The following is a 27,364-nucleotide window of genomic DNA, read 5'->3' as shown; positions in this document are numbered from 1 at the left end:
GCTAATTATTTCCTATTTGAGTTTTCCTTTTTATAAACTTGATTTCTAGGAGTTATTTATATATTAAGGAAATTAGTGTTTGACCATGATACGACATGACAATATTTTTCCAATTTGTCATTTGTCTTTTGAGTTTACTTAATGTGTTCTGCATGCATTAAACAGATTTTTAAAACTTATTAGATAAATTTATCAGTAATTTCCTTTTTTATCTTTATCTTTTGTGGCTTCCTGATCTTGAAATCTTGATTAAAAGGTTATACATTAATTTACCTATATATTTTCCTCTAGTACTTTTATCATTTTATTTTTTTATTTTTTAAATTTAAATTAAATTAAGTAACATATAATGTATTATTTGTTTCACGGGTACAATTCTGTGATTTATCAGTCTTATACCCAGTGCTCATTGTAACCCATATCCTCCCCGATGTCCATCACCCATTTACCCCAGCCCTCAACCCCTTTTTTCTTATTTTTTACATTTAAATTGTAGATTCATTTGGAACTTAGTCTGTGAATAGTTATGAGATATGGATCCAGGTTTATCTTTTTTTGAATGGCTACCTGTCTGTAACTCAGTTATTTCCTTACTTTTATCATATATTCACCTAATTTTCACTGGTATTTTGATCTGAGTTTTCTATTCTATTACATTGATTGGTTAATGTACAAATACTTCACTAGTGTAGATATTGAAGCTTTACAGAACATTCTTATAGGATGACTGTAAATCATGAATGTATACCTTAAATAATTATCACAAGATGAACTCACATAACTAGCCCCCAAGTAAAGAAACAAGATCATCAATATTCTAGAATCCTTCATTATGTTCACTCATAATCACTATGCTTATCCTCCTTGCTGAAGTAAACCATTATCTTGACTTTTAGTATCCTAAATTAGTTATTTTTTAATTTTTCATATTAGATATGGCATCCTATAGAATTTATCCTTTTACCGAAATTATATTTTTGAGAGTCATTCATGATGTCATATGTACCTATGGTTTGTTTTCTTTCCTGTATATTATTCTATTTCATGAAATACTACAAAATATTTATTCATGCTACTGTTGATAAACATTTGGGGCGTTTCTACTTTTTGACTCTTCAGAATAACACAACTATGAACATTCTTCTATGTATTTTGGTACATAAGGGTAAATATTTCTATTGGGTATGTATCTCTTCATTTTCTCAATAATGTAATCTGATTTCAGTATAGTCTAATTTACCAATCTTTTCTTTATGATGAGTGCTTTTGTGTCTTAGACTTAGTTGATCCCAACTCTACAAAGTATTTTTGATCTTTTGAAGTTTTTCTTGTTCATATATACAAGAAATGGGAAACAGTATTTGCCCTAGATAGGGAGACTGAGTGAAAGTAGGAGAGAGACTTACTTTTTACTACACCTTTATCATGACATGATAAAGTCATGATAAAATATATATAACATAAAATTTGCCATTTTAACCATATTTAAACGTCTAATGCAGTGGCATTAATTACAGTCACAATTTTGTGCAACCATCGACATTATTTAGTTCCCAAATTTATCATCACTCCCAACAGGGACTCTATACCCATTAAGTAATACTTCCCCATTCCCCCTTCTCCCCAGGCTCTGGTAACTTCTAATCTACTTTCTATCTCCATGAATTTGCCTATTATGGATATTTCATAGAAGTGGAATCATTCAATATTTGTTCTTTGGTGTCTGGCTTATTTCACTTAAAATATTTTCAGAGTTCACTAAGTTGTAGTATGATATCAGAACTTATTCCTTTTTAAGGCTGAATAACATTCCATTATATGCATTGTGTGCATTTATCTGTTCATCTGATGAACACTTGCTTTGTTTCCACCTTTTGGCTGTGGTGAATAATGCTGCTATGAACATTGGCTTTCAAGTATTGTTTGAGTCCCTGTTTTCAATTCTTTTGGATATATACCTAAGAGTAGAATTTCTGGGTCATATGGTAATTCTATGTTTAATTTTTTTAGAAAGCACTGATCTATTTTTCCCCAATGACTGTGCCATATCATATTTCCTCTGGCAATGTACTTGGATTCTAATTTCTCTATGTCCTTGCCAACACTTGTTCTTTTCTTTTTCTTCCTTTCTTTCTTTCTTTCTTCTTTTTTAAAAATAATAGCTATCCTAATGGGTGTGAAGTGGTGTTCATTGTGGTTTTGATTTGTATTTCCCCAGGGACTAATGGTTTGACCATTTTTCATATGCTTATTAGCCATTTGTAGATCTTCTTTGGAGAAATGTCTATTTAAGTCCTTTGCCCATTTTTAAAAATCGGTTTGTCTTTTTGTTATTGAGTTATAGGAGTTCTTTACTTATTCTGGATATTAATCTCTTACCAGACATAGGCAGGGTTTTTTTGTTCTAATGTTTTGGGTTGGCTGGCCTCATAGAGTGAGTAAGTGTTCTTTTCTCTTCATTTTTTCTGGGGGGAAGACTTTGAGAAGGTTGGTATTGATTATTCTGTAAATGTTTGGTATAGTTCACCACTGAAACTATCTGGCCTTGAGCTTGTCTTTTTTGGGAGATTTTTTGACTACTGACTCAATTATATACATTTATTCAGTTTTTCTATTTCTTCATAAGCCATTTTTTATAGTATCTTTTCAGAAACGATTCTGTTTTATCTAACTTATCCAATCTGTTGACATAGTTTTTGTAGTATTCTCTTGTAATCCTTTTAATTTCTGTAATGTTGATAGTAATGTCCCTTCTTGTAATTTCCAGTGTTAGTGCTTTGAGTCTTCTCTTCTTTTCTCTTTGTCAACCTAGCCAAAGATTTGTCAATTTCGTTGTTCTTTTCAAAGAACCAACTTTTGGTTTGTTGTTTTTCTCTATTTTTCTATTCACTGTTTTGCTTATTCTCCTTTATTTTTCATGATTTCCTTCCTCTTGTTATCTTTGGGTTTAGTTTGCTCTTCTCTTTCTAATTCCTTAGTGTGTACAGTTATGTTATTGATTTGAGATGTTTTTAAAAAAAATATGTAGGCATTTACAGCTATAAAATTCCCTCTGAGCACCACCTTCACTACATACCATAAGTTTTGTTTTATTGTATTTTCATTTTTATTCATTTCTAGGTAATTTTTAATTTCTCTTGTGATTTTTTTTCTTCCACCCATTGGTTGACATTTTTTTTTTTCTTTCAGCACTTTAAAGATTTTATTACATTGCTTTTGGCCTCCATTTTTCTCGTGAGAAATTCACTCTCATTTGTGTTTTTGTTCCCCCATATATGTCTTTTTTTTCCTCTGGCTTTTCTTTATCTGTTTTTTAAATTTTTGCTCCTCACTGATTGAAAGGTTCCTATTTGTAGTTTCCCTTGTATTTATCCTTCTTAGAGTGCACTGAGCTTTTTGGGTTGGTGGGTTTACATCTTTCATCAGTTTTAGGAAGCTCTTAGTAATTATCAAACATTTCTCCTAAACGTTTATTTGTCTCTTCTCCTTCTGGGATTCCTGTTATATGACAGAGGACGATTTCGTATTGCTCCACAGAGCCTGGGCTCCTTGGATTCCCGCCCCCACCCCCATCTCTTTTCTTCTCTTTAATTTGGATACTTTTTTTTTTTTAAGATTTTATTTATTTATTTGTCAGAGAGAGAGAGAGCACAAGCAAGGGGGGAGCACAGGCAGAGGGAAAAGCAGACTCCCCACCAAGCATGGAGCCCCATGCGGGGACTGGAGCCCCATGTGGAACTTGATCCCTGGACCCTGGGATCATGACCCAAGCCAAAGGCAGCAACTTAACCAACTGAGCCACCCAGATGTCCCTTGGATACTTTTTATTAGCCTCTTGACCTGTCTTCAAGTTCACTGATCTTTCCATTGCTATGTCCAGTCTCCTGTGAAGCCTATTTAATCAATTCTTTATTTCTGACATCTTTTTTTCAATTTAGCATTTCCACTTTAGCAGTTCTTTTTCATGGTTCCACATCTCTACTGAAATTGCTCTGTTGTTCTTGCATGTTGTCCACCTCTTACAAACTATATCTGTTGGCATCTTTATCATAGTTATTGTAAATGCCATGTCTGATCATTCCACTATCTGGGCCACCTTGGGATCAGCTTATATTGACCCCTCTCTTGATCATCGGTCTCTTTCTTTCTTTCTTTCTTTCTTTCTTTTTTTTTTTTTTTTGCCTTTTCATGTATCTTGTAATTTTTTTCACCACATTCCAGACATTCTCTATGAAAGAATAATAAGGTTTAGGAAAAATATTTCTTTCCAGAAAAGGACATGGCCTTTCTGTTTTTCTTAGGCTGCTAGAGTGAGTGGTAGTTCAGTCAGTCTCATTCATAGTTGATTTGTGTTTGGAATTGTTGAAACTGTTACAACTGTTGTACAATTGCCTTCAAATATTTTGAGGCAAGATCATGACTCTCCTTTGAGCACTGCAGATTGCCTAAAGAAGTTCAGCTGTACTTCACACTGTTCCCTCCCTCAGAACTCTGGAAGATCTCTCCTTGTTTCATAGCCTCATTGGGAGGTCTTTGGGTCACCAGGAAGTTCTCTTTGCTCTCCAATCCCACCTTTTGCTTTCTGTACCTTGGGAGATCTTTTTCTGCCTTGTACCTCCTCCCTTGGTCTTTTGAGGGCAGCCATCCTGTGTGCTATAATGACTTAGTATGCTTCTGATGTATTTCCTTCAGATCTCCTGATCTGGGTGGTTTCTTTTACGAACTCTACCTGTCCTGGATTCTTTTTCCTCTTGCTCTTATACCAGGAATGAGAGTAGGTACACACGGGTCTTTTCCCTTTTATTGACAGTTCATCGCTTTCTGGAATAGTTCATTTAGACTTCTTTGTTCCCTTCTCTCTTTGATTTTTTTTTTAACTATGGTTTTTTAGTTTACTTGGCTAGTTTAGGTTATTAGGGTGAAAGAGAGGATCTCTTTCAACTTTTGATGAACAGACTGGAAGTAGAATTCTAAAGTGTGTTCTTTTGTATTTGTTTTTCAGATTAATATATTTTGGTGGCTATGGGTGTAGGAGACACAATGAACTCCAAGACTGTTTTGATGTTCATGATGCATCTTGGGTAATCACTGTTTACATTTTCCTCTAATTTAGTATCACTTTAAAGTCTTTAGAAATAATGAGTCCAGTCTTTTTCAATTTAACTTGCCACAATTGACACTATGAGAAAGATGTGTTTTCTCTTTTTTGGATTTAGATTCAGTTGGAGGAGTTTCTCTCATCTTCTCTCACCTAGTGGTATTAGCCTTCATGGCTACCGGGAGAGTAATTTCTTACTTTATTAATCACTTATACCTGTTTCTGTTAGACAAGTAGAGATTTTAGCACAACTTGGAAAAACTTTGCTCACAGATAACCAGAACGGCTGTTGTTGAAATACATCTCCTTTTAGGTGTGTCCACCAGAACTATTCATAGCTCAGGCTGACCTCTGTTTGACAGTGAGTAAGTTGGTAGTGATATTACCTTTCCTACTTATTCTTACTGGTTAGAGAATAAACTGTTACTAATGAAATAAGACATGACATGAAAATGAAACCCTTTAAAAGACAACTTTAGAAACCATTGATCCCAGCATCAACAAATATAGTAGCTCTTTGCTTTTACCTTTTACTAGCATATATTATTATTGTACATTATAATGTAAATCTATATGTACATTTCATATATATCTTTTTGTATATGGGTATTTAAAAAGATCTCTGTATTTACAAGGTTTTTGAGTTTTTAAAATAAAATATCTTTAAAGTTTTGTTACTAATACTCTGGTTTCTCTTCAGATTGCATAAATCTTTTGCCTCTTAAAATTTTGTTACTTACAGTATTACTGATAATTTTCAAAAATATAAATTCCCATTACTTTGATCTACGTATTTTTACTCATTTTTTTTCTCTCCTAGTACCATTAGGCTAAGAACCATGTAGTTTTGGGTGTACAAGTAGATTGCATTTATATTTTAATTTAAGTAAATTGTTTAGTGTGTTTAAATTGTTTGACAAGTTCTGACAAAAATGAATGATGTATTTCTGGCATAGAACATAAAACTGACACAGAGGCAAGCTAAAGCAGGAATAGAGGATTTCAACAACCCAGAGATGATAAATATAGTGTAATTGCTAAATATTTGCCCTGCTGACAATTTTGTCTCTTAGAAGACAAACAAGAGGGTAAGCCCAAGTTTCACCTATAAGAACAAATTGCTTGGTTAAGTAGAAGTGATTGGAACTTTTTGGAAAAAGGAACCATGGTCCACTGAAGTTCCTAATTGTAAAGATTAGGAATTCTGAGCATGTACTCTAGGAACACAGAGTGCAAAATATAAATGTCATTCTGTCCTCTGCAACTTTAAAAGAGATTATTCTTTGAGAGGAATGGAAGATTATCAACAAGTAAAGTTATGACTCACTGCAAGCAATGCTATGAGAAGACAAGTTGCCAGGTGACTGCTGCGACTAGTCCGGAGGCCACACTTTATGAGTCATGGGTGTGTGCTTTAGCTTTATGACTGTGGTAACACTTAACCTCTATTTTTATAATGGTATTTATTATTTCACCAGTAAATATGCAATGAAATTTGTTACAATAACCTAAAGTTCACAAAAGCTTTGAAATATTTTAAAAATTCCTGTTTTAGGAAGAACAGATATTCTGGGGATGGCATAATGATGTTCATGTATTTGATACAAAGACACAGAATTGGTTTCAACCAGAAATTAAAGTAAGTATTGTAAAAATTACCTTTGTATTTGTATATTCATTGATACCTTAAAAGAATATTTTTTGCTAAGTTATTTGGATTTTAGCAATTGAGTTTATAATCATAAAACCCCTTAAGTGCCATCACTAATACTCTTTTTTTTTTTTAAATCACCTATTTTTTTCCAGGTTAGCTAAGGTTGTCTAGAAAAATCTTCCAAAGTGGGTACCATCATTGTCCTTTACCCACAAGTATGATGTAATGATGGCACTTTTAAAATATCCTTTTAGGGCACCTGGGTGGCTCAATCAGTTAAGTGTCTGCCTTTGACTCAGGTCAAGATCTCTGGATCCTGGGATAGAGTCCCTGCTCAGGGGGGAGTCTGCTTCTCCCCTGCCTCTCCCCCCGCCCCCACTCATGTACACGGGCTCTCTCGCTCTCTCCGCCACTCTTTCTCTCTCAAAAATGAATAAATAAAATCTTTTTTTTTTAAATCCTTTTACAGTCAAGTCCATAATTTTGAAAAGCCCATATTTCATACTCTTGAAATCTACATACAATTAAAGCATGACAAAAATACATTATTATTCTCTTTCATGAACTAGTGAGCAAACCCAAATTCAACTTAGCTTAAGCCATAATGAATTTTTACATAGAGGGAAGGTATATTTTGGAGTGGCTCACATAGTGGAAGAGCCGCAGGGACTAGGGCCTCAGGAGCTAGAGGAAGTTACTCCACACCATCACAACATTTTCCATAGCTCTTCGTCAACTTCTCTTTGCTTCTCTTTGTGTTCTAGCTTCATTCTGTCTACTGCAGACCAGCCAGCTCATTTAGGAGGGAACGTGGTCCTGGCTATCCAGGCAGTCCTTTCCACTGGTGCTTTTTCTTTCAAGGTCTATAAATTAGTCTTAGAAGAGGACTCTGCATATTTGGGCAGGTTCCCACTCTTTACATTGGTCCCTGTTCCCAAAGAGATGACAGGCTAGGCCCGTGTCTCGGGCTTACCCTAGGGGAGCAGAGGATTGTAGGTAATAGGTCACCAGAACTGCGCCAAATGGAGTGCTAAACGGACAAAACCAAAACTGTCCACAAATAGGCACAAATGACATACATCCATTTGAATTTTAAGATTTATGTCTTTTGTTAATGAAATAAAAGCATTTTATCTCTATTCAGATAATCTTATGTCAGCAAGCAGGTGCCAAGAAACAGTGTTGAGACTGTATCTACTGAAACTCATCCTGGATCTCTCTCGGGCATCTGTTGCCTCTACTTCTTTACAGAAAAACCAGGAGTCTGCAGCTCTTGAAGGCATATTTGTAGTATGTGCTCCTCTCAGGGTACCAGCCTGGCCCATTCAGTGGAGCATGCAACTCTTGTCCTCAAGGTTGTGAGTTCATGTTCCATATTGGGCTGGAGCCTACTTTAAAAAATAATAATAATAAAAAAAGTAGAATGTGCTCCTGAGGAAAAGGGAGCTCAGGTAGCTTGTAACTAGTTCTTAGGCTCCTTCTTTCTCTTCTTACCTCGGTCTATAGCTTTCTCCAACATTTTTACACACACCTAACCCTATTTTAGTTCATATTTACCAAGTTTTTCAGTGTAATTTCTCTGACGATTTCTTCAAATGAGTTCTCATATTGTTTATATTTTATTGAAAATTCTCACATGGCTGTGCCTGGATGTCTCTTCATTTTTTAGAGACATTCTTAAAATACTTCATTATTCCCAATATTAGGATCAAAAGACAAGGCAGCATGGAAGGGTGTACCAATTATTGGTGTCAAAGTTAAAAGAAATTCGGTTTGCATTCTAATTCTGTCCTATAAGAGCTGTATACTTTAGATAAGCCATTTAGTGTGTCATCTATAAAATGGAAAGGTTGAAAGTGTTTTTTCTATATGGGATTTTTACCCCTTAAGAGCAATATACTAGTAATAGATATCTTCGAGTTGTTTTCATTATTTCAAGCAACTTAATAAGCATTGTGCGTTACTTAGGCAATTAGACACACAGATTAATGTAAATGCCATTTCTTTGTTTTTGTTTTTGTTTTTTTTAATTTATTTATTTAACAGACAGAGATCACAAGTAGGCAGAGAGGCAGGCAGAGAGAGAGGGGGAAGCAGGCTCCCTGCCCAGCAGAGAGCCCGACGTGGGGCTCGATCCTAGGACCCTGGGATCACCATTTCTTTGTTTTTGTTTAGAATTACATGAACTCAGTTTATTCAGAAGCTTTAGATGGCTAATAAATGCACTTGACAGAAGTTTGGTATTTATTTCATAATCAATGTGTATATAGTAGAATAATTTTTCCAAAATTTCAGATCAGGAATGGGGTAATAATAATGATTGTGTTTTGCTGGAATGACTGAAACCACATTTCAAAAGGTTCTTTCTCACTTATATAAGTGTTAAATTGGTAATATCTGAATTATTTCTTCTGGTGTTGGCTTCAGGACAGTCATTCGAGTAAGCCTGAAAAGTCTTGAGAGTTATGATATTGGCTGTAGAGCTTAAATGTCCTATGCCCACATTCAGGAGCCAATGTGCTGAAAATGTTGAAAAAGTTCTTTCAGAACTTGGAATGAAATGCATACACAAAGGCACCCACCCTGAACACATGGAAATTATACAGAAAATTTTTCCTTTAAATTTCATTCATTCATCTACCCATTATATTCTCTCTTTTCCCACCAATCCAAACTTCTCTGGAGAAGAGATTTATATTTATTCAAAGTAAAGTATAGAAAAGTGTTACCAGTTAATGGGAAGAGTTTTAGTAAGTGATAAAGCAATGTTTGGCTTAAGGCAAGAGTGAAGTCCTTATTGTGGAATTTAAGACTCCCAAGAGTTTGAGGGGACGGATGTAATTTCTTAGAGTCTCTGAGATCATTGTGTACTACTCACTCATAATATGAACTTTTGGGGGAGGGGTGTGGGAAGAGAGGGAAGGGGGAAGAGAGAATCGTTTTAATTTGATTTTTAATTCTTTATAGTTCAAGCTGAAATTTACATGAAACTTTATTTTGCTAAATAGTGTCAGGCAGTTAAGAAAAACACTTTAAAAAGTAAAGCTCAGAGTAAATAAGTTCCATTCTTTTTTTTTTTTTTAAGATTTATTTATTGAGAGAGAGCATGCACAAGAGCGGGGGAGGGGCATAGCGAGAGGAAGATGGAGAATCTCAAGCAGACTCCCTGCTGAGCGCCCACGGGAGGCAGGGCTCCATCTCAGGACCCTGAGATCATGACCTCAGCCGAAACCAAGAGGCAGACCCCCCAGTGACTGGGCCACCCCTAAATTTCATTTTTGAAGAATACTGTCTATAATTATTACTACTCAGAATGAAATTTTGCCTTAGGATTTTTATTGAATTACAGTGGTAATGGTGATCTGGTGGTCAGGTATTTCTCATACTGAGCGTAGGAGTGGGACTTCCTTAGACATGTTTCAAGGCTTTGCATTCTGTTTTCTCATTTCTGCTTGCAGGGTGGAGTTCCTCCACAGCCGCGAGCCGCACACACGTGTGCCGTTCTTGGAAATAAGGGCTATATCTTTGGTGGACGTGTTTTGGTTAGTGTTTTCATGGAAATGGTATTTTTATGTGTGATTCTACTTACATAAATTATTTTCTGATTTGGGGGAACAACAGACTATTCAAATTATCTAGATACTAAAATGCTGTTCAGTAACTTTTATTTTCCATCCCCTAAACAGACTATACATGAGTCATCATGGATGATTTATGAATCATAGTTTAGTGAAGAGAATCCTTCACATCAGTGAATAACCAGAAAAGTTTTTAAAATTTCTGACTTTAAATCCTGTTACTTTAAACCCATTTCTCCCTCCACCCCCCCCCATAAATTAATTGGGTAGCTCTAGATTAATTTTATTAACACTTAGCATTTTTTCCCAATATATAAATTTCTGATGTTTGGTAAAATGGAGATGGTCTATTTTTAATCTGAACTTATTTTAAAACCAAAATTTTAGCCCATGAAAGATGTAAAACACAGACTAATTTAACACACTTTTATTTTAGCAAACTAGGATGAATGATTTGCACTATCTGAACTTAGATACCTGGACTTGGTCTGGAAGGTAAGTACGAGATTTAAGTATATTTTAATCAAAAGGCATATGTGTGTGTGTGTGTCTGTCTGTCTGTCTCTCTGTCTTTTGGATCATAATCCAAATCTGAGTCTCTAAAACTGAACTAGTATCTTTTTCCTTCAGATCATATGTCTAAGCAAGGAATATACAGATTTAAATGCAGAGTTTGTTCTTTAACCAAATTAAATAAAACATGAGAATACCAGCAGTTGAAAATTGATTATGTAAAAGTACTGGTTTTGTACTAAGTATTCTTGAGAACTGGTCAGAAGAAGAAATGAAGGAACAGTTTATTGGGGTCATAACAAGTAAACAAAATGAAGTAGGGAAAAGCCAGATTTTAATTGTGGTTCAAAGTATATAATTAACAATAGAATAAATCTATTTACCTATCACTTCAGCTGTTCGTGTAATGAGATGGAATTAGAGCTATATATTATTCTAAAATAGAAATACTATTAAAAATGAAACTGTGAAATGGCCAAAAAAACAATTATAGCAGATTGTCTTTGAAATCTTGCAATTGAGAAAGTTTTTTTAAAAATGGTATAAACCCAGGGTGCTTGGGTGGCTCAGTCCGTTGAGTGTCTGCCTTCCAGTCATGATCTTGCGGTCCTGGGATCAAGTCCTGGGATCAAGGGGAGATTGTGTCTCCCTCTCCTCCTTCTTGTGCTCTCTCTCAAATACATAAATAAAATCTTTATTTTTAAAAATATTTATATTTTTGAGAGGGAGAGAGCACGAACAGTGGGGAGAGGCAGAGAGAGGGAGAAACAGACTCCCCAACAGAATGGGGAGCCCAACATGGGGCTCGATCCCAGGACCCTGAGATCATGATATGAGCTGAAGACAAATGCTTAACTGACTGACCACCAAGGTGCCCTACAAATAAATAAATAAATAAATAAAATCTAAAAAAAAAAAACTTCACCAAAGTTAAAAGGCAAATTGGAAAATACAAACAAAAAACTAAAAGTCATATTTACAGTATTTTTAAAAAGATTTTATTTATTTGCTAGAGAGAGAAAGAGAGAAAGCATGAGTGGGGAGAGGGGCAAAGAGAGGAGAAGCAGGCTCTCTGCTGAGCAGGGAGCCCAGTGTGTGGCTGGATCCCAAGACCCTGAGATCACCACCTGAGCTGAAGGCAGATGAGTAACTGACTGAGCCACCTGGGTGCCCCTGCAGTATATTTTACAGGGCTTAAAGCCATAGGAACTTAGAAAATCAGTAAGAGGGGCTCCTGGGTGGCTCAGTGGGTTAAAGCCTCTGCCTTTGGCTCAGGTCATGATCCCAGGGTCCTGGGATTGAGCCCTGTATCAGGCACTCTGCTCAGCGGGGAGCCTGCTTCCCCCTCTCTCTCTGCCTGCCTCTCTGCCTACTTGTGATCTCTGTCTGTCAAAGAAGTGAATAAAATCTTTAAAAAAATGTTTAAAAAAAAGAAAAGAAAATCAGTGAGAAAAAGACAAACGATCCAACAGAAAAGTGGACAAAGAACATAAATGAGCAACTCATGGGAGAAATACAAATGGGCAAAAGTTATTTTTTTTAAGATTTCATTTATTTATTTGAAAGAGAGAGAAAGAGCATGAATAAGGGGAGGGAGAGGGAGAAGCAGACTCCCCACTGAGCAAGGAGCCTCAAACAGGGCTCAGTCCCAGGACTCTGAGACCATGACCCCAACCAAAGGCAGACACTTAACCAACTGAGCCACCCACATGCCCCCCAAAATTATTTTTAAAAGGTGTTCAACCTTATAGACAATCAAAGAAATGGAACTAAAAATAATAGTTTTCAATTATCAGATAAAAAATAATTACAAATAACAAGGTGTGCTCATTTATAACAAGACTATTAGTGGGAGTATAAATTGGTACAGTTTTTCTGGAAGGTAGTTTGGCAATATATTTAAAATGTAAAATTGGGGGGGCAATATGTTTAAAATGTAAAATAAAATACAAGTATGCAAGCCAGGGATGCCTGCTTGGGTAAGCATCTGCCTTAGGCTCGGGTCATGATTCTGGGGTACTGGGATTGAGCCCCACCTTGTTGGGCTCCCTGCTCTGCGGGGAGCCTGCTTCTCTCTCTCCCTGACACTTCCCCTGCTTGTGCTCTCCCTCTCTCTCTTTGTCTCTGTGTCAGATAAGTAAATAAAATCTTTAAAAAAATAAAACATAAAATGGAATTCCTACTTTGATCTGGAGTTTCTCTAAAGACCGTAATTGGATGCGTGCGCATGTGTGTGTTTGTGTTACAACATTATTGTAAATGCAAGAACTGGGGGTCAGCCCTCATGTTTCCAAGTGGGGATTGTTTAAATTATGGCACATTTGTACAGTGGCTACTATGCTTCCATTACCAAAGGAAGTTATACTTACAGAAATATTCTACAAAGTATTAGTTGAATGAAAAAAGTTGCAGAACAGAATATATGATCCCATATATATATATATGTATTTTTTTAAGATTTTATTTATTTATTTGACAGACAAATCACAAGCAGGCAGAGAGGCAGGCAGAGAGAGAGAAGGAAGCAGGCTCCCCACCGAGCAGAGAGCCCGATGCAGGGCTCGATCCCAGGACCCTGAAATCATGACCTGAGCCGAAGGCAGAGGCTTAACCCACTGAGCCACCCAGGCACCCCCCATTTATATTTTTTAATAAATATGTTTATATGTACATTAAACCTAGAAAGATATATACCAAATTATTATTATTTCTCATCACTGGAGGACAGGAGTATAAGAGAACTCTCTTTTTTAAGAATACTTTTGTGAAAAAAACTACTTTTGTGGTTGTTGAATCTTTTGTAACCAAAATGATTCTTATAGCCAACACAAACCATAAAAATACTTCCATTTTGGAAAAAATAATTATATCTTCTACAAATGGCCCATATTATTCTGGAATATTCCAGAATGCTGGAGAATGGTATCCTCTTACCTCCTAAGTTAAACTTTTGTACTTATGTTTTTATTTCTTTAAGAATAGGACAGTATTTGAAACTTTTAGAGGTTTATCCTGGACCTGGAATGGCTTGCAAACTTTTTCTTTTTTTTAAGATTGTATTTATTTATTTGAGAGAGAGAGAGTGTACAGTGAGGAGGGACAGAGGGAGAGAGATAGAGAGAGATAGAAGCAGACTCCCTGATGAGCAGGAAGCCATGCTTCTATTTTCCTGCTGCTTTTGATATGATCATTTGATTTTTTTTTTAGCCTATTGATATGGTGGATTCCATTAGCTGCTTTTTGAGTGTTGAACAGCCTTGCATACTGGGGATAAGTCTTATTTGGTCATGGTGTATAATTCTTTTAAGTTTTTGGATTTGATTTACTAAAATTTTGGTGAGTGAGGATTTTTGCGTCTATGTTCATGACCAATATTGGTCTGTCATTTTCTTTTCTTGTGATGTCTTTGTTTTTGTTTTGTTTTGTATTTTAGACTTTATTTATTTAAGAGAGAGTGAGCGAGAGAGAGAGCACAAGCCAGGGTGGGTGGTGGGGAGAGGCAGAGGGAGAAGCAGACTCTCCACTGAGCAGGGACCCCAATGCCGGACTCCATCCCAGGACCCTGGGATCATGACCTGAGCAGAAGGCAGACGCTTAACCGACCGAGCCACCCAGACCTACTTTTATTTTATTTTATTTTTATTTATTTATTTATTTTAAAGATTTTATTCATTTATTTGAGAGAGAGACACAGGGAAAGCTTGATAATGAGGGGGGTGGACCATAGGGACAGGGTGAAGCAGATTCCCCACTGAGCAGGGAGCCTGACATGGGCCTCTATCCCGGGACTCTAGGACCATGACCTGAGCCAAAGGCAGCTGCTTACCTGACTTAGCCACCCAGGTGCTCCTGCATACTTTTATTTTGAAACTAGAGTAGCTAGCATTTTCAGGTAAAGAGGCTTTGGGAAATTGTAAGGGAAGTAAACCAAAGTAAAAGCAACAGCACCCAAATCCCATAATATCCTTGAGGAAATCAGCTAAAAATATAAAATTAAACATGGGCCCACTGTAAAAAGTTACAGACATAAAAAATAATTATGTTGAAAAACTTAAGAAGTTATATGGATTAAACGACATGATATGAAGCACGCACTGGGAACTGACTGTAATTTTCAGTCTGTGTTCTGTGACCAAGTGGCATAGAGCTAAATGAAAAGATTGTCTAAATTCATCTAAGCATTTAAGAATTTTTTTAAAAAGATTTTATTTATTTGACAAATCACAAGTAGGCAGAGGGGCAGGCAGAGAGAGAGGGGAAAGCAGGCTCCCTGCTGAGCAGAGAGCCCTGAGATCCTGACCTGAGCCAAGGCGGAGGCTTAATCCACTGAGCCACCCGGGCACCCCAAGAATGTTTTTGAAATCTTAACCTTAATGCAGCTGGAGATAGTAAAAGCAGCTTTTTAAAAAAAAGTATGAGGCAGTTTTTTACCTTAATCTGAGATGATCAGAGACCTTTCATTTTGACTAACACAGTAACTAGATTTTTTTTTCCCCCTTACCACAGGATTCCTGTTAATGGAGAAAACCCCAAACATCGGTCATGGCATACTTTAACACCAATAGCTGATGATAAACTTTTTCTATTTGGTGGACTAAGTGCAGACAATATTCCATTAAGTAAGTCAATTAAAGTTTAGCCTACAATTATTATCTCATTCTTTTTTCTTAATTGTATTTGATACATAAGTTTCCTTCTTTCCTCCCTCCCTCCCTCCCTCCCTTTCTTCCTTTCTCTCTTTCTTTCATTTTCTGGTTTACTTTTATCCCCAACTGTATGCTTTCATTAAGAATTAGAAGACCCCTTTGCTTTAGTACATTTGGCTCTCCATGTTCTCCTGTTTCCTAGGTATATAGAAAAGGAAGGGTGGTTGAAGCTAGATGAATTAAAGCCCCTTTCAACTATAATATTCTGTGGTTCTGTGCCTTCCTGATTTTTGATCTAGATACTTACATTGTAGCCTAGAATGGGGATTAGAAGAACAGTCTTCCCCAGAAGGCTCTGGAAATATAAGGTACGAAGGCCAGTTGCTTCTCTTTTTGTTCCAAAACTATAAAGGAAAGTGCTTAGCCAGAAACTTTAAACTCCTGTCATTGCTAATTCCAACGGCTGTGGTTTTGTAATGCTGGGGTTTTGTTTTTGTTTTTCCAGCAGTAAAATGGTGGTATCAGGATAGACAAATGACTTAAGAATATCCACTCTCTAGTTTGATGTTAGGTGTTTTGTGTTTTCTTAACTCAGAAGTTTTCCATGACTAGAGAGGTTTTCATAAGAAACCTCATTTATACACTTCCATATAGGATCTGGAAACAACTTTTTATTTTTCAACAGCAATTTATTGATCATCAACTATGAGTCAAGCAGCAAAGGGACTCCAGAGGTTGGCTAGGGAAACAGAGGAGTTTCTAGTAGGGGTGTTAGGTATTGCAAATCATTATGCTTCTCCAATTTGAAGGTTTTTAATTAAAAGAGATTTGGAGTCTAATAAAAAACTAACATCTAGGGGCGCCTGGGTGGCTCAGTGGGTTAAAGCCTCTGCCTTCAGTTCAGGTCATCTCAGGGTCCTGGGATCGAGCCCCGTGTCGGGCTCTGCTCAGCAGGAAGCCTGCTTCCTCCTCTCTCTCTCTGTCTGCCTCTCTGTCTACTTGTGATTTCTGTCTGTCAAATAAATAGATAAAATCTTAAAAAAAAACAAAAACTAACATCCATTTGTTTCAGTAGGGGTTGTTTAATATCATGTCTTTTGAGCTTTAATGTTTTTGTTATTTTTATTTATTTATTTATTTAAAAGATTTTATTTATTTGAGAGAGAATGAGTGAGAGAGAGCATGAGAGAGGCGAAGGTCAGAGGGAGAAGCAGACTCCCCAAGGAGCTTGGAGCCCAATGCGGGACTCGATCCTAGAAGTCCGGGATCGTGACCTAAACCGAAGGCAGTCCCTCAACCAACTGAGCTACCCAGGAGCCCTGAGCTTTAATGTTTTTAATTCCTATTTGGTGTTTTTAGTCATGGACATGTGGGGAATTCCCTGTCCTAACTCTTAGTCCAGTCGGAGCCCTCCTGTACAGACTCAGCTTAATTTCTGGGTATTATAGGATACCAAGAATTAATTTTGTTGACTATGATAATGGCATTATGGCAATGAGATAATGGCATTGTGGTTCTGTAAACAATGTATTTTTTAAAGTGATGTTTACTGAAGTATATGTGGGGGAAATGACAGGAGAGCTAAGATTTGCTTTAGAGTAACTGAGCCACAAGAATAACAAAAAAGAGATAAATGGAGCACGTGTGACAAAACCTGGATAGTTGTTGAATTTGGGGTATGTGAGGGTGCATGTCATGGCCATATGGTGCATATCATGGCCATTCTACCTGTGTATATCTCTGAAAATTTTTGTGAGAAAATATACATACACACAAAAAAAGACAGTTGTATAAATATAGCATGATAAATTTGGGAAAAAGTTTAAATTTTATACTAAAGACCTAATCTTACTTTCTGAACTGTCTTAATTGCAGGTGACGGCTGGATTTATAATGTTATAACAAATGGTTGGAAACAACTTACACACTTACCTAAAACAAGACCCAGGTAACTCTAGAAGTTAATGACTAGTAAAATAGTTAAGAATTTCTGAAGTATTAAAATATAGCACTGATTTTATAGTGTTTGCCATTAAAATTGTAAATAATCAAGAAAGATATCTTTCAAATAAGCTAGATGTTACCTAAGTAGTTATCATTTTAATTATGTCTGATTGTTAGATATGGTCTATTCTGTTTTCATCCATGTTTGCATACTTAAAAATGTTACTCTTTTAGGTAAATGTGTAATCTTGCCTGATAATATGAAAAGGCTAAGAAATTGGAAGTATCATATAATGTTAATATTTTTGATAAGTAGACAAGAATGGGGTTGGCTTTAGTAATTATTTGTTTTTAGAAGAGGTTTTTTGCAATTTAATAAGAAAATTACTTTAATGTTGATCAATAGATGGCAGATTATTATCTTAATTAACTGATGTAGTCATTAATATGAATTTTTTGAAAAAAAAGACGTAAATTATTTGTCATATATTATAGAGTAAAAATTGTAGAAACAATATATAATCATACTACAATTGATCGTTGACAACACAAGTTTGAATTGCATGGATCCATTTACTACATACATTTTTTTTAATGTACACAGTACTATAAATGTATTTTCCATATGAGTTTCTTAATAACATTCTCTTTTTTAAAATGTGAGTAGTTGACACACAATGTTACATTAGTCTCAGGTGTATAACATGGTGATTCAACAGCTCTATACATTAACCTATGCTCACCACAGTTGTAGGTGCCCTCTGTCACTATGCAACGCTACCACAGTGTCACTGACTGTATTCCCATGCTGTACCTTTTATTCCCATGATTTACTCATCCATAACCGGAAGCCTGTATCTCCCAATCCCCTTCACCTGTTTTGCCCATCCTCCCCACTCCCTTTTCCTCTCTCAGTCATCACTTTGTTCTCTGTATTTGTAGGTCTGATTTTGCTTTTTATTTATTTATTCATTTTTTATAATGTTTTCTTTTCTCTAGTTTCCTTTATTGTAAGAATACAGTACATAATACATATTACATACAAAATATGTATTACTTGGATTTATGTTATTGGTAAGGCTTCTGGGCAATAGTTAGCTATTAGTTTTGAGGAGCCCAAAATCGTATGTCAATCTTCAGTTCTGGGGGGTATCACTGCCCCAACCCCTGTGTTGTTCAAGGGTCAACTGTACAAAGAAAACCACATTAGAATTGTAATACTTTTTTTTTTCTAATTTGAGAGAATAGTATAATAAAAATATATTCTTAGGAAATTCAGAGTCAACACATTATAATCATTGCAGTTAGTAATAGATTTTACTCTTTTGCATGCCATGTATTTCAGAAATTTTTTTGCTATAGATTATGTATACAAGTGTGAAGTTAACTCAGTCGTGTGCATTTCAGAAGTTTAATAAATGACAATTAAGTAACTTACTTGAGAAAAAGTTGAGAAGGAATTTGTATATCTTTCAGTGTCTATATTTATATTAATATGCATAAAACAGTTAGAGTTTATCATAATTACATACGTGATTCTTATATTTTCATGTGTAAAAATTCATTGAAATGTATTATTTTAGCAATTTGGATCTTTTGAAATGCATTTTTTAACTTAAAGAGTTGTATATTAAGATATGGGAACCCAGTGTTCTAGTCCTTGCTCAGCTACTACTTAGCTTTTTGGCTTTGGGAAAGTCACTTAAAGAAACTGAGCATTAATTTCTTCATCCCGCGAAATAAGGGAGTTGGACTAGAGAAGCTCTTAGTTCTCTTTCAGTTGTTTGAATGTATGACTGCAGTAATTTTGGACCAGAGTGTTATTAAGAATATGTTTAATTTTTAAATTGCTCCTATTTTATAATTCAATCCTTAATAAGTATTTAGAGCAACACAACTATTATTAATAATGATATTAGTTAGAACTGAGCTATGTAAAGAGATTTCTTTGAATTCAGCTGATGTGTCATGTAAATAATATGCTTTATTAGAATGTTTAGGTGATAAGTTTAGAGCAGCTGTGAGAGGACATAAACTATCAGTCTATAGACAAACATCAGGTTGCAAGCTAGATGTCACCAAAATCAAGGCAGGAAAGGCTTTCCAGTGTTCTTCGATGATGAAGTCCAGGCCAGAGTTTCCCTAAGGCAGATAAGACAGAGGCAGATCTATCTTCAGGTATGAGGTGAGGAGGAGAACAGGTGGGATACAGTTTAGTGTAAGGAGAACATATATATATATATATGTATGTGTACTAATTTTTTATGAGTGAGAATTTACTTAACATCTAAATACATTTTGTGCTGTTTCAAGTTATAATTTGAAATGTAAATGGCCCAATTCTCCTCTTGTAATCCTACAGCAGGGTTTCTCAGCCTCGGCACAACTGACATTTTGGACCAAATTATTCTTTGTTACTAGGGGTGTCCTATGCCCTGGAGGATGTTTAGTGGCAAATTTGGCCTTCACCCACTAGAGCCTAGTAGTACTGTGCCCCCCTCACACACACATCTGGATTTGTGACAATCAAACTATTTCAGATATTGGCAAATGTCCTTTGGGGGCAAAATCAGCCCTGGTTGAAAACCACCATTTTGTAGCATTTCACTCTCTTCTCCAGGTCGCACCTTAGTTAGAGCAAGGCTTGGTTGAAAGGCCATCTTTCTAGCCATATCCAACTGCCTGGATAAGTAGCTGTCAGCAAGGACCTTTTTTTTATAACATGTCTAGAAAAGAAGTCCAACAAAGCATTCACTTATGGAGCCTCCAGTACTTCCTGATGGATCCCATGATTGTGCCGAGGTTACACATGGCCTTCTCTCCCAGAAATTAAATGTTCCTTGTATTCGACTTCCTTTATCCAATTCCTCATTCCCAAGCTCACACCATAATCTGGGTGTCAATGAAGACTTACATCAATTTATGTTCTAACATATAAGTTGGAGAGTTGGGCAGAGCATTTCCGAAACAAAATCCCTTATGACTCAGTTCTATCCTGGGTGCCGAGTGCAACTGTCATTGAATGTGTGAGTGATCATTTGAGGAAAGTACTTGATGTAGCCAATTGTGCATAATCCTACTGTTTGCACTTGTGGGAGTTAAGTGAAAAGGATAAATGTACTAAAAATAAGTGATGTGGTAATAAAATAAGTGATAATGTGTAACTGGGGTGTCTGTTGCTTCAGTAATTTGGTCTATTAAGGGAAGTCATCAAAATTCAGAGTCAAAGCAATGACTTTGTAAAATTCTCGATTTATCTTCTAAAATTGAGAACTTTACATGTACTTTTTTGTCCTGAGACTTAGAGCTCCCCAAAGTACTGAATTTTATCAAACATATGTTTATGCTTTGTAAATAATGTGAAATGGGAGATGACTGTGAGCTATCAGACCATTTCCAAAAGAACATTAGATGCTCTACTCCTACGAAATAATTTATTTAATAATTGAATAAATTATGGTGTTTTTTTGCATTTCCTTTTGTTAATTAGAGTTTTTGACCCCCCCCACTGGACGTAGAGCACCATATTTAGGCATTTTTAAGGAGAAGCATAAAATTAGATTTCCCAAGTTGCAGTGGTGTGCTGGTAAAGGCTTAAACGACTGCTTTCCAGGAAAAACAAAACAAAAAAGCCCTAATTTGTAGTATTTGCTGGTTCCCACCATGGCCAATTTCAGGCTCCCACCGAGATGGCACTGAACGTGGATTTGGACAGAGACAGGCAGACTTTGTTTCACCGACCCGGTAAGCCCCTTCCAGCACACCACTGGCAAGTTTTGATCTAAGGACCTCACGTGTGGACCTTTAGAAGATCCACACATCAGATAATTAAAGTAGTATATAGAGCAGTTTCTGTCCAAATGTAAGTCTGAAGATTATAAAACGAACATGGAAATCTTCAAAGGTGCTAACCAGGGAGGGTAACCGAGCTGGTTTGTTTGGGTATTTGGATGATTCCTGGAGATTTTGAACCTGTGCTTAAGGCCCTGAAAGAATGACTTATCATCTTAAGCATAAGAAATGGGGTGAGCAAAAGCCTACAGACAGATAAGATTTTCTCTTAAGGGATGCAAATAAATGAACTTGGGAGGAAGAGAGGGTTCATTGCAGTGGGAGGGGCCAAGAATTAAGAATTTTGAGAAAAAGAAATAATCATTGATCATGCATATGAGGCTGAGAAAAATGGCACAGTTGCTTCCTGATCAGGACATGTCCGTGGTTAAAAACATTTCAAAAATATTATTTAACAGTCAAGTGTAGCTGAGAGAGACTAGAGACAGAAAAATAAGGAACAATTCTGGTATTCTGTGCCCAGAGTGATAAGTAGTGTGACAGTGTAAACGTGAAGGGACAACCAAGTTGGGTTTGTTAGGGGATGGGGAACAGAGAACAGGAAAGAAAAGCCAAAAATGTTGAAAACAGGAACATGGCAGATAATAATAAGAAAATTAGGGAAAAGTTCCATTTTTCAGCAAAAGGATGATCAGTTCCTTTTTAATTAATTTTATTTCACTGATAATATCTATAAGATTAAGAGGCTAGAAAAAGGTTGGGGGATATAATAGAAAATAATTATTAGGGTTCATCTCCTTAATTGATGTGATTTAATGAGAATCTAATGGTTTAGTGATTCTAGAGGAATCTTCAAAATCTCTTTTAGGATATGCCAAAGGTTCAAATTCAATCATGCCCATTTTGAAATAGATTAAATGTGAAGTGTGCAGTTTAAAATTGATTTATATGTCATATATAGTTTCCTTCTTCATAGTATTTTACTCTGCTTATAATTTTCAATTATAGGTTATGGCATACAGCCTGTTTGGGGAAAGAAAATGAAATAATGGTATTTGGTGGGAGCAAAGATGATTTACTTTCCTTGGATACAGTAAGAAAATTTCACATCTAACTATTTCCTCTGAGTGGTTTTGTTATTCTAACTAAATGGCTATTCAGCAGAATTATTGATATTCCCACATTGCCAAATATGGGAGAATATGAAATGTTACTTGATAGTGTGATTAATCTTCAGAACGAGTAGCTTTTGTGAAGTATTTCAGGATATTTTGAGTTTACAAATCAAACTCATTAGTTTGACTAATGACAAACGTCATTAGTCAAGTTATTAAGAGCTTTTAAAAGACCTTCTTTTTCTGAGTCTGAGTCTCACCATAGTATGGGTGTTTGTAATTTTATTAGATTAAAATATTTCCAAGTTATAATTGATATTTCATAAGACTATATACAATGTATACATAAACTACTAAGTATAGTAGTAAGTCCCCATGAAATTGGTACCTCATCTAATAACTGGAAAACCAGTGCTAGCTTCTCCCATCAAGAAGAAAGTAGCTTGAAATTTTTAACTGTACTTTCTTTTTACTTTATGTGTCTTTTGCCACAGCTTTACCCACCTTATATTTAAGAGTAAAGCACTGCAGTTTTAAAATTTGATAAAACTAAGGTCAAATAAATAAATGAAAAGCATTTGGAGAGTATTGTTCTTTCACTCCTTGCACCTTGGGAATTTCAGAGCAAGGTGGCCACGCTTCTACTGTGTTGTGATGGGACAGCAGCTCAGGATTGGTTGCTCTGGTTTGTGTAGGACATTTGGGAACAGCGGGACTCAGAACTGGCAGGGACAGGAGGCACCAGCCAGAATCCAGCCATGTTGGTGCCAGCACTCTCCCCGACATCTTTCTAGACATAGTTATCTCCAGAGTTGTGCCTGCCAAGTGGCGAACCCTGAAATGGGCTGGCTTCTCTCCAGGGGATTTGGTTTACTTTACAGTTTTGAAACCTCCAATTTAAACGTTTCATACATTGAAAGTCTGAGAACTTTCTCTGGATGAGAATTCAATGTTTCAACAAAAGATTAAAACCACGACTTTGCATTTAATTTAAAAGCGAATTTTGTGGTTTGTCTTCTTTTTCTTGGCACTAGAAATTGGTAGGATACAGAGTTTATCATTAAAACAGGAATCCTGATTAAAATCATGATCATAAATTATGAAATTCTAAAGGCTTATTTGAAAGGATTAGGGACATTTTTCTGTTCATTCTTCCACATTAACTTTTAGATGAGAGAATCATTATTCAAAAAATCTTCTGGGATCAGAGATTTCCAAATGAATTCCCAGGGACTCCTGGACCATTTAGAAAATAGAGACAAGATAAAGAGATTTTAAAATAAGAGTCATTTGGAAGAGAAAAGTTCTCCTTAAAAACAAAAAAGCTTGAAAATCACTACTTTTCTCGTTTTGAGCTCATTGTTCTAAGAGAAAAACATGTATCTGAATTTTAAATTTGCAATTGTATATGTTGTGGTTAGGTAAAAACTTGGTCATTGAGAAATGGTAGTGACCTACCCAAAGTTTGTGTGGCTAGCAGGTGTGTGTATATGTATGGTGTGTGTGTGTGTATGAATAACTAGGGGGAGAGATTAATTTGCTGCTTATAATTTCTTTTACATTTACAAAATAAAAATATTAAATTATTAATGCATTTTTATTCTTTTAAACACCTTAATAATTCTTTTTTTATGTTGATTAGGGCCACTGTAATGATTTATTGATCTTTCAAACACAGCCTTACTCACTACTCAGGTAAGTAAATTCATTATATATATTATATATATATATATATATATATATGCTATATACATATATACATATATATATGCTATATACATATAAATAAAGGAATATGAAAGAAATTATCATATCTTATTAGTATATGCTATATATATAAAATAAATATTAATATATTATATTAAGGTATAATAGCATATAATTATACGCTATTAAGATACGATATGTAGGGGTGCCTGGGTGGCTCAGTGGGTTAAAGCCTCTGCCTTTGGCTCAGGTCATGATCCCAGGGTCCTGGGATCCAGCCCTGCATCGGGCTCTCTGCTCAGCTCTCTGCTCAGCAGGGAGCCTGCTTCCCCCTCTCTCTCTGCCTGCCTCTGCCTACTTGTGATTTCTGTCTGTCAAATAAATAAATAAAATATTTTTTAAAAAAAGATATGATATGTATATGCTATTAAGATATGATAATTTCTTTCATCTTCCTTTTTGAGAAGTGTGGTAACTTTTCAAGTAGTTTATGACTTGAATTTAAGAAAATGTTTATATCTTCCTAAAAGTATAATCAAGCTTATAATAGTGAACCATACACCAATGTGATTTTTAAAAATTAAAATATATAATACAATCATATTTTTATATGGGAATATTAAACTTACTGTACTTCCTTGGTTCTAAGCCTGAAATATTTCATATTTTAACTTTTCTGAAATCAGAGTGTGTCCAATAATAGACACACATATATATGCATTTAATTTAGTAGAATTTCTCTCTTTTTTTTTAACACCAAAGCTGTTATTAAATTGGTGGTGTGACTTACAATGTCTTAGCTCATACATTCTTGCTTTAAAAGGAAGGTTTAACAAAGTTTACAAGGTTTAGTTGGAATATTGTGGAAAAAAAAAAAAAATCCCATTTCTTGGGGTGCCTGAGTGGCTCAGTGGGTTAAGCCTCTGCCTTCAGCTCAGGTCATGATCCCAGGGTCCTGGGATTGAGTCCCAAATCGGGCTCTCTGCTCGGTGGGGAGCCTGCTTCCCCCTCTCTCTCTGCCTGCTTCTCTGCCTCCCTGTGATCTCTCTCTCTCTCTCTCTCTCTAATAAATAAATAAAATCTTAAAAAAAAAAATCCCATTTCCTGTGAGGGTCAGGAAGAAGGATTTGAGTGAAGTAAAAGTTGCTCGGTGACCAGTTTGTTTTGTTTTGTTTTGCTTTTTTAAGATTTTATTTATTTGAGAGAGAGACCCCTCCTTCTATTACTGCAGTGGTTCCTTCTGTGACTGCATGTTATATAATCTCATAGGGAACTTCAAAAAGTATTGATGCCTGTGTTCTCCGCCCATGTGTTATGATTTAATTGGTCTGGGGCGTGGCCTGAACTTAGGAATTTTTGGAAGACCCCAACATAGTTCTTTTTTTTTTTTTAAAGATTTTATTTATTTATTTGACAGAGATCACAAGTAGGCAGAGAGGCAGGCAGAGAGAGGGGGGGAAAGCAGGTTCCCCGCCGAGCAGAGAACTCGATGAGGGGCTCGATCCCAGGACCCTGAGATCATGACCCAAGCTGAAGGCAGAGGCTTTAACCCACTCAACCACCCAGGTGCACCATAGTTCTAAAGTGCAGATGTCATGATTATACTGTCTTGTATTGTTACTTAACTTTTGCTGTGAACATAACTACTTTCCCTAAGTAGATTGTAAGTTCTTTATATGCAGGGATCAAAAAATATAGTATTCAAGTGCCTGCCATGGGACGGCACTATACTAATGAAGTGAAAAGTCATGCTCTTTCCCTTAAACTGCTAGTAATATAGAAGGCAGGGGTTCAACAACTATAAAAGAAAAATAAAATTGTTTTAAGAGAAGCATATACGAAGTTAATGGGACTACTGACAAAGAAGACCCTCTACCTATGTGGTTAAGATGGTGAGGGCTAGCAGAGTCTTTGCAGAAGAGGAAGAGTTTGAGACAGTTTGCTACAAACAAGCAGTGCAAGGGTGTTAGTACAAGATACACAAATATATATGTTCTGGAAACTGAATTTTTGAGCGTTCCTAGACATATGCATGAGGTAGGGAGTTCGACAAGAAATCAGAAACCATATATCATCTAGAGCCTTTGTGTTTCATGCAGATGAGTTTACATTATCTTGTGGGAGATCAAGAACCACTGAAAAATTTGCAGCAGAGGAATGAGATGATCATATTACAAATAAGAAAGCTCCTTTGAGAACAATGTGGATAAGAGATTAGAGGGTTATATTACTGTGTAAGGAAAGTTAATAGAGTCTTACAGTGGTCAAACACAAAGTGTGGGACTGATCTTGAAAGTGGCCATGGAGCTGGAGAAGGGATGGAGGTAGAATGGGCTTGGTAGGAAAAGAAGAGGGAAGAATTAGTAATAGAGAGTCTATGAAGAAGGAAATGAGTTTGAAGGTAGGATGGCTTAGAAAGATGAATTTGGTTTGGGGCCTTTTGAGCTTGAAGTACTTATGGCATCTTTAATGGAGCTATTCATTAACTAGATAAGTATATGGAGAGATATCTGGGATAGACATAAAGAATCATTGGAGGATAGGGACTCCCGGGTGGCTCAGTTGGTTAAGCATCCAACTCATGATCTCAGCTCAGATCCTTATGTCAGAGTCATGAGTTCAAGCCCCATGTTGGTGCATGGAGCCTACTTAAAAAAAAAAAAAAAATCATAGGGTGCCTGGGTGGCTCAATCAGTTAAGCACCTGCCTTTGGCTCAGGTCATGATCCCAGTGTCCTGGGATCAAGTCCCACATCTGGCTCTCTGCTCAGTGGGGAGCCTGCTTCTCTCTCTGCCTGCCACTCTGCCTACTAGTGCGTACTCTCTCTCTGTCAAATAAGTAAATAAAATCTTAAAAAAAAAAAAAAAGAATCACTGAAGTATAAATGGGCATGTGCTAGCTCTGCCCAAGAAGAATTTTAAGAGTAAGGATGAAGCCAACAACTGAGCGCTAAGAACTCAACATCTGAGGAGTTCGAGGAAAAGAGGTACAAGAGAATGACCAGGAAAGTGAAAGGTGAACCAGGAGATACTGGAAATGAGAAATGAAAAACGGAAGGAGGAAAGAACTGAAGTCAGAGAGACTACTAACTGTAAAGAGGTCACAGAATATCTGGATCGAAAAATGCTGTGGTGTTTGGCCATGATCACAAGGATCATTTCTCCCAAGCAGCACCAAGGCTACAGGAAGAGTGAGGAGCGGGTTGACCCTTGAATAGCACATGTCTGAGGTGCACAGGTTCACTTGTACACAGGCTTTTCCCCATAAATCCACACAGCACTGTAAATGTGTTTTCTCTTCCCTAGGATTTTCTTTCT

The 27,364-nt window shown here is 36.2% G+C and overlaps 1 protein-coding gene across 2 annotated transcripts in view; it reads left to right on the top strand.

Annotated features, from left to right (window-relative positions):
• KLHDC1 (kelch domain containing 1) overlaps positions 1–27,364 on the top strand; it is a 49,368-nt gene that overhangs the window by 16,439 nt on the left and 5,565 nt on the right. Inside the window, exons 5-13 of one of the 2 annotated variants that reach the window (XM_032871177.1) lie at positions 5,003–5,081; positions 5,412–5,459; positions 6,654–6,737; positions 10,211–10,294; positions 10,767–10,825; positions 15,350–15,462; positions 17,365–17,437; positions 22,234–22,318; positions 23,983–24,035. In XM_032871177.1, coding sequence (XP_032727068.1) covers positions 5,003–5,081; positions 5,412–5,459; positions 6,654–6,737; positions 10,211–10,294; positions 10,767–10,825; positions 15,350–15,462; positions 17,365–17,437; positions 22,234–22,318; positions 23,983–24,035 — 678 coding nt within the window. The remainder of the gene's footprint in view (positions 1–5,002; positions 5,082–5,411; positions 5,460–6,653; positions 6,738–10,210; positions 10,295–10,766; positions 10,826–15,349; positions 15,463–17,364; positions 17,438–22,233; positions 22,319–23,982; positions 24,036–27,364) is intronic. The other variant, XM_032871176.1, reaches the window with a different exon arrangement.

The sequence above is a fragment of the Lontra canadensis genome, unplaced genomic scaffold (assembly GCF_010015895.1).
Source record: "Lontra canadensis isolate GAN:19392208 unplaced genomic scaffold, GSC_riverotter_1.0 scaffold42, whole genome shotgun sequence".
Classification (NCBI taxonomy): Eukaryota; Metazoa; Chordata; class Mammalia; order Carnivora; family Mustelidae; genus Lontra; species Lontra canadensis.
This window is presented reverse-complemented; position numbering and strand designations above follow the sequence as displayed.